Source organism: Bos javanicus, chromosome 5 (genome assembly GCF_032452875.1).
Source record: "Bos javanicus breed banteng chromosome 5, ARS-OSU_banteng_1.0, whole genome shotgun sequence".
Taxonomy (NCBI): Eukaryota; Metazoa; Chordata; class Mammalia; order Artiodactyla; family Bovidae; genus Bos; species Bos javanicus.
The window spans coordinates 77,763,673-77,776,549 of record NC_083872.1 but is presented as its reverse complement, the minus strand read 5'-3'; the positions used below and the strand labels follow the sequence as shown (position 1 = coordinate 77,776,549).

The following is a 12,877-nucleotide window of genomic DNA, read 5'->3' as shown; positions in this document are numbered from 1 at the left end:
TTAGTCTTGCCACTCACTATTCCCTCACAGGCCTCACTCTATACTAAGCCACACTAAGCTGTTTAAACCATCCAGAATGCCTCATGTCCTTTCCTTTCTCTTCACTTTGGCACAAGTTGTTCCCTCTGTCTAGTTTGGAAGTTGTTTCCCTTCATCTTTGTCAGGTCAACTCCTATTAATCCTTTCATCTAGTGCTGACTTCCATATTAATTCTAGTTACTTGCTGATTTTCTTCCTCAGAGGAGAGAATGAGATTTGAACAATTTTGCAGAATGTATTTTATTCACCTTTGTAGCTTTAGTTTTTAATATAGCTTTAATTTATTTATATTAATTCTCTATTTTAATTTTGGTTTGTTTGATTTGGTTTTTCCAATGGTGTGAATAGTGGCACACATTAAAGACTGCTGTCGGGATTTTGAGGTATATCATTTTCTACCTTTGCATTAGCTTCCTAGTACTGCTAAAGCTGCTTAAAAACTTACTTTCATTTTGGTAGTAGGTCACATCTTTAGTAGTTATGTTATTATTCCTATTTCATAGATTGGGATTGGGAGTAAGGTCACATCATTCTTAAATATAATGATTAATTCAGAACTTCTTCCCTCATGCTATAATAAGTAAAACAACAAGTTCTTCTTGACTAGCTCAAATAAAGTAAATTTAATATGGAAAACATATATTTATTCATTCATACAGACATATATCTATTTACTCATTTGGTCAAATATTCAGTAATTCAACAGGAAAGAGAATAAATAAAAGCCATCAAAAATAAACAAAAAGTCGACTAATGGATAAAACTTTATATATATTATATATAATATACTTAGAACTTTATGATACACTATGTTATTCACTAATTTTGCTGTGTCACTTATGTGACACATCCATCCCAGTTATACAGCATTTCTAGAAAATTGTTTCTTTTTAAAAAAAATATTTATTTATGTATTGGCTGCGTCAAGTCCTAGTTACGGCACGCATGCTCAGTAGTTGTGGTTCACGGGCTTAGTTGCCCTGCAGCATGTGGGATCTTCATTCCCTGACCAGGGATCAAACCCATGTCCCCTGCACTGGAAGGTGGTTTTTTAACCAAACCCAGGGAAGTCCCAGAAAACTAGTTCTTAAAACTCAAATTGACTCATGCTGCCCAGTACTGGTTAGATGGACTGGCTGGGAATTAGAAAGGAGAGATGTTCAAAGTCTCTCCTAGACTGGGCTGGTGACAGAAGAAATCCTGGCTTTTGTCCCTTTGTTTACCACAGTGTACCAGTGAGCCCTTGGATATGCAAAGGCAGCTAACCAAGGGCTGAAAAGCTAAATTTTTCTTCACCGTAAAGTGTGGGCTTTGAGTTGGTGTAGGAAAGATGAATGGAGAAGGAAATGGCAACTCACTCCAGTATTCTTGCCTAACGAATCCTGTGGACAGAGAAGCCTGGTGGGCTGCTGTACATAGGGTCACATAGAATCAGACACGACTGAAGCGACAGCATGCATGCATGCATTGGAGAAGGAACTGGCAACACACTCCAGTATCCTTGCCTGGAGAATCTCGGACGGAGGAGCCTGGTGGGCTGCCATCTATGGGGTCACACAGAGTCAGACATGACTGAATCGACTTAGCAGCAGCAGCAGGAAAGGTGAAAAAGAGTCCTGAAAAACAGAGGAGACAGGAGGTTTGAGGAGTTTCTACGAATGCCAAACGACATTTTGGGAACCTGAAGTACAGATATAAAGAGGCTAATGAGAAATTCCCAGAGATAGGGTAGGTGTTTAAGAACAGGGATGCCAAACAAGTAACATTTGTTGTTGGCATTTTTGTGAGGTAAAATCAGCCTATTATTTCAAACAGTTAATAAAATATGCCACATGTTCTGAAGGTGGGAGGATTAAAGGAGGTGATAAGTTCCACTGGTATATGGGCGTGGAGCAAAGGGAAGAAAACAGTATAGGGTGAAGAAATAAGACTCTGCTGCTCTTAATTCTTAATTGTATTGTCACGCTGCCCTCTAATGGTCTGTCAGTACTTCACTATTTAGCAGATTCAATTGTTAGCTTCTGAGCCACCTGACTGACTACCGTCTGCAGACAATTTCCCCATTCAGTTCAGTTCAGTAGCTCAGTCCTGTCCGACTCTTTGTGACCCCATGGATATATTATAATATTACCTCATATTATATTATATTATATATTATACATGCCTGCTCTTTAAATTTTGCCATTAACAAATAAAAAAGACTATGTCCTTTGAGGTCACAAATAAAGGAAAAGCAGTTGCATAGTTGTTGCCCAGGGCACCTTGCCCCTATGAAGCAGTTACTGGTTATGCCCATGGAGCTTCACTGTGAGCCTACCTTCCCCTTTTGTCTGTCTTTTCATCTCAGACAAAATATAGACTGCTCAGAGATAAAGAAGAGACCAAAAGCTCCATCAACAGAATTCTGAGAAACAAAGTGGGTAACATCTGACTGTTATATAATACTATCTTTGGTAGAAAATAAATACTATCTTTGGTCTGCTTTCTGTTTTTGGAATTCTCAAGTTGTTTGTCTCATTTTGACTCTGAAATAAAAAAAAAAAAAAATAGAAGGAAATGTTCATAAAACTTGATGCCAAAACACCATTAATGGACCTTCAGGTCTTAGCTTAGATGAAATTTAATTCATTTGTTCAGAAGTATTTATTGAGTATCTCTCATGTGTCTTGCTGAACAAATCAAGCATATTCCCCACAGCCAACGTGTATGGGGGGCTTCCCAGGTGGTGCTAGTAGTAAGGAAGTAGTAGTAAAGCCAATGCAAGAGACATAAGAAATGTGGGTTTGATACCTGGGTCGGGAAGATACCCTGGAGGAGGGCATGGCAACCCACTACAGTGTTCTTGCTTGAAAAATCCCATGGACAGAGAAGGCTGGTGGGCTACACTCCATGGGGTCGCAGGGCTGGACACAACTGAAATGACTTAGCACATGATATTGTATGGCTGTGCGGGTGATGGTACTCAGTAAAGCTGTGCAGTGGTCCTTACTTTCAAGGGGGTGGTCCTTACTCTCAAGGAGATTGTACCTAGTAATTTCTAGGAAGTCTTGCTTGAACTTTCACTCCTATCTTGGATTAGAAAAAGGACTCCATAATAAACGCAGTCATAGCACTTCACGCATTTGTCTATTATGGTGTCATCCTCTGTTAGATTGCAAACTCAGAGGATAATGAGTTTGGGACTATCTTGTTTGTCCCTTTCCAGGGGTTAGGGATGCATCAGTGAATTAAACAGTCAAAAATCCCTGGCGTCTACAAGCTGGTAATCTAGAAGAGAGAGATAGTTAACAAGTTCAGTAAGTACCATGTTACATGGAGATACACCATGGAAAAAGTCAAGTAGGGGAGGGGTCTTTTTCCTCCCCTACTTTGGCTCTTTGCTCAGATATCACCTTTTTTTATTGTGAGAGAGGAAAGCTTTGGAGGTTCACAGTAGAGGAGAGATACTGTCCATCTAAAAAAGAAAAACATTTAGGAATAAAACAGTAGGCACACTTAGCAAACAGCTAGTAAGGCAGTTATCAGCTTTCCACTTTGCCAGAAATCAGGCCACAGTGAATACATATTTATACAAAATATAGAGAATGAGGGCCCAGCCCTAGCCCTTCTCTTGAAAATCTGGCACTTTCATAGTTTTTCTGAATACATTTTAACATTCTAGAGAGCCCTCGTGTTCTAATCTGAGCTGGTTTTGCATTTTTTGTTGCAGAATAGCACCTCGCATCTTCTAGTATCAGCCTGCATACCATTTCTACTTGGCTGGGGTGTCTGAGGCTACGATTTTTAAGCCTTTCCAACCAGCTCTACTTGACAGTGTCCTTTTCAGGAAATGACTCTCCTGGATAATTAACAGACTCCGCTATATTTAACACATATTCCTATCCGAAATTTTCACACTTATTTTGCCTCGCGGACAAGTATAAATGTATCTCTTCCTTCTGACTCTCTGGGCCTCGCTCCCTATTCTTTTGACAGCAGCCCAATCCCAAGCATCCTTCCCTCCACGTTTGCGAGCCGCCTGCACCGCACAGCCTTCCGGAAGCTGTAGGCCCGGCGGTCCGCCTCGCCAGAACTACAACTCCCGGCAGCGTCTGTTTTCCAGCGCCTCCGTCTTGGCGCATGGCCCGTCGGGAGGGGGCAGGTAGCGGGCGGGGTCCAATGGGTGCCGGCTCCCGAGGAGAGGGCGGGGGAGAGGAGGAAGGAGGCTGACTCTGGGCCCCGGCCCCATTCATTGCCGCGGCCGGCACGGCTGGGGTCTTGTGTGTTACGAGTTATGGAGGCGCTAATTCCTGTTATTAACAAACTCCAGGACGTCTTCAACACGGTGGGCGCCGACATCATCCAGCTGCCTCAGATCGTGGTGGTGGGAACGCAGGTGAGAGAGGAGGGCGGCTTCCGTCCAGGCCGGAGCCTGGGGCGCAGGCCTGGATGAGGCTGCGGCAGCGCTTGCTCCCCGACCGGCCTTCGCGGCCTGTGGGAGGAGGGCGCTGCCGCGCCTGGGCGCCTGGGGCTGCGTTGCACCCGGGCTCTTAGTCCGGGGCCTGGCGGGGAGGCGAGGGGCGGAGCCGGCGCGGCGGTCCCGCGGGTCCCGGGGGCGGGGTGGGAGAGGGACGGGCGGGCGGAACTGGAGTCCGCGGGGACCGGGCGCGGCTTCGCCCGCGGGCCGCTGCTTCCAAGGGCACCTGGGGGACGCGTGGGGCACACGGGGCCGGGTAGCCCCTTCTAGGTTGGTTTCAGGGCGGCGGGGTGTTTGTTTCCCTCCTTGCCTTGCTCAGGGGCTGCGGAATCAGTATTGGAACTTCGGTGTCGGGGCCCAGGAGGGCCCCTATTTGGGTGCACCTGAGTGTTTTCCTGCCGTGTGATTCCCGTTTCGAAAACACCGAAGCAGTTAAAAACAAACAAAAAAACCCAGACCAACTTGTACTTGGAGTTTGTGGATATAAGGAAGAGATAGTCAATTTTTCTGCGTAGGCAGTGGTTTTTGACTTCCATCTAAATTGGGCATCAAGGTTCTCTGAACTTTTCATGTTGACATCTCTTGTAGATAATACATTTTTTACATGTGGAAATGTTGAAGAAGTAACTTAGTATGACAGAGAAGTATACATTTCATTTTTTCTGCCTGCTGCTTTTCTTGGTTGAAGAGAATCAACCACAGGCTTTTTAAAATGATGTTTTCTGTTGGAAAGGGGACGGTTTCCTCACTTTCCATCAGGTTCATCGCTGCTACTGCTGCTGCTAAGTCGCTTCAGTCGTGTCGGACTCTGTGCGACCCCATAGACGGCAGCCCACCAGGCTCCTCTGTCCATGGGATTCTCCAGGCAAGAATACTGGAGTGGGTTGCCATTTCCTTCTCCAATGCATGAAAGTGAAAAGTGAAAGTGAAGTCACTCAGTTGTGTCCGACTCTTAGCGACCCCATGGACTGCAGCCCACCAGGCTCCTCGGTCCATGGGATTCTCGAGGCAAGAGTATTGGAGTGGGGTGCCATTGCCTTCTCCGAATATAGAGTACAGGGTATAAATATTTTAAGAGGGAACTCAAAATAGAGTATTTCCAGACACTAGTAACCCTGGAAACCATAGACATCCTGTCTAGGGTGGGCGAGAGGGGCTTCTTAGAAATTATTTCAGAAACACATTTCCTTGGTTGATTATAGGATTGATATAGATCCTATACCAATATGTGCTCAATTCTGCCTTCACATATTATGGTACTTGTAACTTAATGTTTGCAATAGCTAGATACTCTGGTTCATTAATATAGTAAATTATGAGAATATTTTTTTTGAGTTTATTTTGTTTACTGCTGTGTTCCTATTCCTAGCTCTTGGTACAGTCTCTGTGTATGTAGTAGATGCTTCAAAGATAAATACTTTGAGTTACTGGATAATATTTTTTAAACACTTGGGCTTTTATTATCAAAATCAATCGGTTTTGTAAATAAAAATAGAGGAGAAGAAATTAAATCTTCTTTGATAGTAATTTGTATTTCCTAGCTGTAGATCAGAAACTTTGCATATATTTTTAATAGGGTCTCAATGCTTTAAAAAGCCTGAAGCAGTAAAAGAATCAGAGCTATAGGGTGTTAGCATAAATAGTTTAAAATCAAGAAAGATTTTCCTTGCATGAGATAGAATTTATTTCAGTGAGTAAATCTGTTGGCAAAATTAGGGAGGGAACAGGGTAGAAAAGTAAAGATCTCAGCATTGTGAAAGTCATTATTAACATATGTCAGCAAAAACCATCCTAATAGTGATAGTTATATGCTATATATGTGTATGCCATATTTGCATGTTAATGTTTAGGATTAATGCAGGAGTCTAAAAAAATATTCAGTTTTTAGACTTGATTTAATGGGGGTTATCTCCATTCATGCCCTTAATAACTGAAATTCAATCCTTTATTAATCAGTTATAGAAGAACTACATAAGAATAGAAGCAATGTATTTTTTTCTCATATTTTCCTCAATATGTTGGAAAAAAACTTTTCTTGATTTGAATATAAGTACACCATTACTTTGTCATCTAAGCCATTTAATGACTGAAGCGACTTAGCAGTAGCAGCAGCAGCAGCATATATACAGCACCTCACATTCACATTTAATGGAGTAGTGTACAGTGAGTGAGTTACAGATGTAGTAAATGCTCTGTAGTTAGTTCGAGTGGTAAACTTCGCAGTGGCAGTAATGTCTCTGTCTTACACTTTACCTACATGGCAAAGACATTACTTTGCCAACAAAGGTCCATCTAGTCAAGGCTATGGTTTTTCCAGTGGTCATGTATGGATGTGAGAGTTGGACTACAAAGAAAGCTGAGCGCCGAAGAATTGAAGCTTTTGAACTGTGGTGTTGGAGAAGACTCTCTTTTTCTTTTTTTTTAATTTTTATTTTATTTAACTTTACAATATTGTATTGGTTTTGCCATATATCAAAATGAATCTGCCACAGGTATACGTGTGTTCCCCATCCTGAACCCTCCTCCTTCCTCCATCCCCATACCATCCCTCTGGGTCGTCCCAGTGCACCAGCCCCAAGCATCCAGTATCATGCATCGAACCTGGACTGGCGACTCGTTTCATATATGATATTATACATATTTCAATGCCATTCTCCCATGGAGAAGACTCTTGAGAGTCCCTTGGACTGCAAGGAGATCCAACCAGTCCATCCTAAAGGAGATCAGTCCTGGGTGTTCATTGGAAGGACTGATGTTGAAGCTGAAACTCCAATACTTTGGCCACCTCATGCGAAGAGCTGACTCATTGGAAAAGACCCTGATGCTGGGAGGGATTGGGGGCAGGAGGAGAAGGGGATGACAGAGGATGAGATGGTTGGATGGCATCACCGGCTCAGTGGACATGAGTTTGGGTGAACTCCGGTAGTTGGTGATGGACAGGGAAGCCTGGCGTGCTGTGGTTCATGGGGTCGCAAAGAGTTGGACACGACTGAGTGACTGAACTGAACTGTAGAGATGATGGCTTCACTAAGTTTAGTAATTTGGTGCCAAATATTGATCTTAGTTTCATTCCTTCAGTGTTTAATTCCTAAAATATTGTGAGTACTCTTAAGTAAACTCATGTTTTTCCCTTTCCGTTTCTTTTTCCCTAGTTTCTCTGTGTAAACCTTAAAAGATCAGATCTCCGTGCTGATTACTTAAAAAAAATGTTTCTTAAATCATTGAGGTGAAATGTGTATAGCATAAAAATTAGCTATTTTAAAGTGTACAATTCAGTGGCATTTAGTACATTCAATGTTGTGTAACCACCACCTCTGTCTAGGTCCAAAATATTTTCATCACCCCAAAAGAAAACTTTGTATCCATAGCAGTCATTTTGTAATTCTCTTTCCCCTGAGTCCCTGACAACCACCTTTTTTTTTCCCCCCTTCTTAATAGAGTTACTTTTTCTGGAAATTTTATAGAAAGAGAATCATACAATATGTGGCCATTTAAGTTTAGCTTCTTTCACTTAGTATAACATGATACATTCACATTGTAGCATGTACCAGTGCTTCCCTTTAATTGGTGACTAATCTTCTATTGTGTGTATTTACCATATTTGTTATTATTCATTTATTGATGGATATTTGGGATGTTTCTATCTTTTGGTTGTTGTGAATGGTGCTGCTATGAATATTTGTGTACAAATATTTGAATGCCTGTTTTTAGTTCTTTTTGGTATATATCTACAAATAAAATGAGGTCGTATGGTAATTCTATATTTTAAGTTTCTGAGGAGCCACCAAACTGTTTCTACACTGTGTGTGTGTGTGTTAGTCACTCGTTGTGTCTGACTCTTAGCCCACCAGGCTCCTCTGTCCACGGAATTCTCCAGGCAAGAATACTGCAGTGGGTTGCCATTCCCTTCTCTAGTCGATCTTCCCAATCCAGGGATTGAACTTGGGTCTCCTGCATTGCAGGAGGAGTCTTAACCATCTGAGCCACCAGGGAAGCCCCAGATTATTTATGGTAGCAAACTACCAGGGTCCCAATTTGTTTACAAACTTGTCAAAACTTGTTATTGTGTCTTTTTATTATTCTGATGAGAATGTGAAGTGGTATCTCATTGTGGTTTCAATTTGTATTTCCCTAGTGACTAATGAAATATATATCTTTTTAGGTGCTTGTTGGGATTATTTGTCTTCTTATTGTTGAGTTGCCAGAGTTCTTTATGTATTTTGGATACAAGATCATTATCAGTATATGATTTGCACATATTTTCTCCCATTCTGAAGGTTATCTTTTTACTTTCATGATCATTCTTTTGAGGCACAAAAGTTTTCAATTTTGATAAAGTCTAACTTATCTATTTTTTCTTTTGTTGCGTGTGATTTTAGTGTCATATATAACATTGCCAAGTCCAGAGTAATGAAAATTTATTATTTTATTATTATTTTGTATTTTCTTTTAAGTGTTTTATAGTTTCAGCTCTTACATTTAGGTTTTGATCCATTTTGAGTAAATTTTTGTGTTCGGTATGAAGTATGGGTTCACCACTACAGATGGTGACTGCAGCCATGAAATTAAAAGACACTTACTCCTTGGAAGGAAAGTTATGACCAACCTAGATAGCATATTCAAAAGCAGAGACATTACTTTGCCAACAAAGTTTCTTCTAGTCAAGGCTATGGTTTTTCCTGTGGTCATGTATGGATGTGAGAGTTGGACTGTGAAGAAGGCTGAGCACCGAAGAATTGATGCTTTGGAACTGTGGTGTTGGAGAAGACTCTTGAGAGTCCCTTGGACTGCAAGGAGATCCAACCAGTCCATTCTGAAGGAGATTGACCCTGGGATTTCTTTGGAAGGAATGATGCTAAAGCTGAAACTCCAGTACTTTGGCCACCCCATGTGAAGAGTTGATTCATTGGAAAAGACCCTGATGCTGGGAGGGATTGGGAGCAGGAGGAGAAGGGGACGATAGAGGATGAGATGGCTGGATGGCATCACTGACTCGATGGACGTGAGTCTGAGTGAACTCCGGGAGTTGATGATGGACAGGGAGGCCTGGCCTGCTTCGATTCATGGGGTCGCAAAGAGTTGAACACAACTGAGCGACTGATCTGATCTGATCTGATGGGTTCACCTTCATTCCTTTCCATGTGCCTGTCCAGTTGATCCAGGGCTATTTGTTGGAGACTATCCTTTCCCACTTTAGGGCTCAGCACTATTGTTGAAAATCAATTGCCTATAGATGTATAGGCTTATTTCTGGACTCTCAATTATTTTCTGTTGGTCTTTAGGTCTCCTCTTAAGTCAGTATCACACACAGTTTTGATTACTGTAACTTTGTAGTATATTTTGAAAACAAAAAGTATGAGCCTCCCAACTTTGTTCTTTTTTTTTTTTCCCCAAGATTGTTTTGCAGTGAGGAGTCCCTTGCCATTCATTCCATAGAAGTTTTAGAACTGGTATTTCCATTTCTGCAGACAAGATTGTTTGGATTTTGATAGGGGTTGTGTTGAATCTGCATTGCTTTGGGGAGTATTGCCCTCAAAGTATTAAATTAGATCTAGAATTCTTGGTTGATGGATTTTTTTGTCTCACATCTTTAAATGTCATACTATTACCTCTGGCATCCAAGATGTCTAGTGATAAATTTATTGTATTATTAATCTTATTGAGGATCCCCTGTATTTGAGTTGATTCTCTGCTTCTCTCTTGGTGCTTTCAATATTTGTCTTTCACCAGTTTGACTATAATTTGTCCCCATGTGGATCTCTTTGTGTTTTATGGTGGAGTTTCACTGAGTTCTTTAATATGTAGATTCATGCCACATTCCCCAAGTTTTCCTGCTTTTATGAAAAAAGTAGGGATTTTTCTGAATATTACTCTTGCTTTTCAGATATCTATATTTCACTCTTACCATTTATGTTCCAGACAGCACTGGGTCTGTATTTTATAACCAGGAAAAAAACTGCTCCCTAAGGTCTTTAGCATTTTAGCAAGTTTGGATCTGGGATAATTGAATTGGTTTAAATTTTAGATTTATATTTTGCCAGTGTGTGTGTGTGCTGTGTGCTTAGTCACTCAGTTGTGTCCGACTTTTTGCGACGTCATCGACTGTAGCCCTCCAGGCTCTTCTGTCCATGGAATTCTCCAGACAAGAATACTGAAGTGGTAATCATTCCCTTCTCCAGGGGATCTTCCTGACCTAGGGATCGAACCTGGGTCTTCTGCATTGCAGGTGAATTCTTTACTGTCTGAAGTACACTGGGGAAGCCCATTTTCTCAATAGGTGGAGTGTTTGAGCTTTGTGGTAAAAACATGTTAGTTTATTTATTTAAATACTCCAAAAGTTAATATTTCTAAGGATACTCAGAAATATTTTATTTAAAATAAATGAGACAGGACTTCCCTGGTGGTTCAGTGCTTAACAATCCGCCTGCCAATCAAAGAACATTAGTTTGATCCCTGGGCTGGGAAGATTCCATATGCCTTGGGGCAGCTAAGCCCATGTGCCGCAACTGAGCCTGCAAGCTGCAACTGCTGAAGCCTGTGCCTTGGGGTCTATGGTCTGTAACAAGAGAAGCCACTGCAATAAGAAGCCTGCACACTGCAACTGGAGAGTAGCCCCTGCTGGCTGCAACTAGAGAAAGCTTGCATGCAGCAACCAAGACCCAGTGCAGCCCAAAATAAAAAATTTGAAAAGAACTCTAAAAATAAACATGAAAAATATTAAGGAAACCTTCTGTAAAACTAAAACTACTTCAAAATAAAAAGTTAAAAACTTAGTAAATGTACATTTTTATCTGTTATATTAATATCAAAATAAACAATTGAGAGGTCTGCTTTATGCAATGAAAAGTAAAAACTTAGAAGTTAAAAACTAAATCAGCTTTGCTTAATGTGGCATGAATGAATATTTACAACAATTCTATTTTCAGTTGCATGAAAAGAATACAACTTCCTGTTCCCAGTTGATCATAGTTATCAGAAAGAGCTAAAGCTATGACAAAATGTTAAGGGTCCGTCTCAAAATATAAATCCAGGACATTATAAATCTCAATACAGTGCAGTTTGGAAGAAACTAAAAATTACACTGAGACCATATACACAAATTTTTAGCCCCTAAGTATACAGGATATTGAGTCAGTTTGGGGACTATGAGAGATGTAAAGAGCAGAAGACACTGCAGTGCCAAGTGAGCCCTATTTTCACAGCAAGCTGGCTGTGGCTTTTGCCACTTTGAAGCTCCCGTAGCTGCTTACCTTTGTGGAGGAAAGAGGGCAGACTTGGGAGTGTTTATATCACCAGGGGGAAACAAGCCCTGATCTAACCAATTGTTGAAGAAACTGATGGCATTTAGAATACTGAGGTAAAAATTGGGAGTGCCCAGACATGTTTTGTTCTGTGTATGTGTGTTGACACATAAATTTTTAAAAATTGTGATATGATTGACATGTAAACATTATATTAATTTCAGTTGTGTAACATATGATCTGACATGTGTATACATTGGGAAACAATCACTCCAATAAGTCTAGTTAACATGTCACCACACAGTTACAATTCTTTATTATGATGAGAACTATTAAGATTTCCTATTAAGATTTTCTCCATTCCCTGGAGAAGAGAATGGCAACCCACTCCAGTATTCTTGCCTGGAGAATCCCATGGACAGAGGAGCCTGGCGAGCTACAGTCCAGGGGATTGCAAAGAGTCAACACAACTGAGCAGCTAACACTTTCTTTCACTTAGTAACCCTCACACTTTATAAATATACACTATAGTATATTATTACCTATAATCACTGTGTTGTACTTAACATCCCCGTGATTGATTTTTAACTGGAAGTTTGTACCTTTTGATCACATTTACCGATTTCACCCACCCCCCATCTCTGGCAACCACTGATCTGTTTTCTATGACTTGTTTGTTTTTGTTTTAGATTCCACATACGAATGAGATCATGCGCTGTTTGCTTTTTCTCTGACTTATTTTACTTAGCAAAGTTCATTCATGTTGTTGCAAATAGCAGGATTTCCTTCTTTTTTTTAATGGCTAAATTTCTGTGTGTGTGTGTACGTGTGTATACATACACACATTTATTTTATCTGTTCATACACTTGTGGGCATTTAGGTTATTTCCATTTCTTGGCTATTTGAAATAATGCTGCAGTGAACACGGTGATGCCTATATCTTCTCAGTTCAGTGTTTTTGTTTCCTTTAGATAAATACCCAGAAGTAGAATTGCTGGATCATAGCTCTATTTTTAACTTCTAGAGGAATTTCCATACTGTTTTTTAAAATAGTGGCTGCACTCATTTATGGAGAAGGCAATGGCACCCCACTCCAGTACTCTTGCCTGGAAAATCCCATGGGCGGAGGAACCTGGTAGG

At 40.8% G+C, this 12,877-nt stretch overlaps 1 protein-coding gene across 8 annotated transcripts in view; it reads left to right on the top strand.

Moving 5' to 3' along the window:
* Positions 1-4,178: 4,178 nt before the first annotated feature.
* The window catches only part of DNM1L (dynamin 1 like), a 59,976-nt gene continuing 51,277 nt past the window's right edge, over positions 4,179-12,877 (top strand). For 3 of the 8 annotated variants that reach the window (XM_061417435.1, XM_061417432.1, XM_061417433.1), the window contains exon 1: positions 4,227-4,414. In XM_061417435.1, coding sequence (XP_061273419.1) covers positions 4,313-4,414 — 102 coding nt within the window. In that variant the 5' untranslated portion in view covers positions 4,227-4,312. Of the gene's footprint in view, positions 4,415-12,877 lie in introns of all 8 variants that reach the window. The other 5 variants (XM_061417438.1, XM_061417437.1, XM_061417436.1 and 2 more) reach the window with 4 other exon arrangements.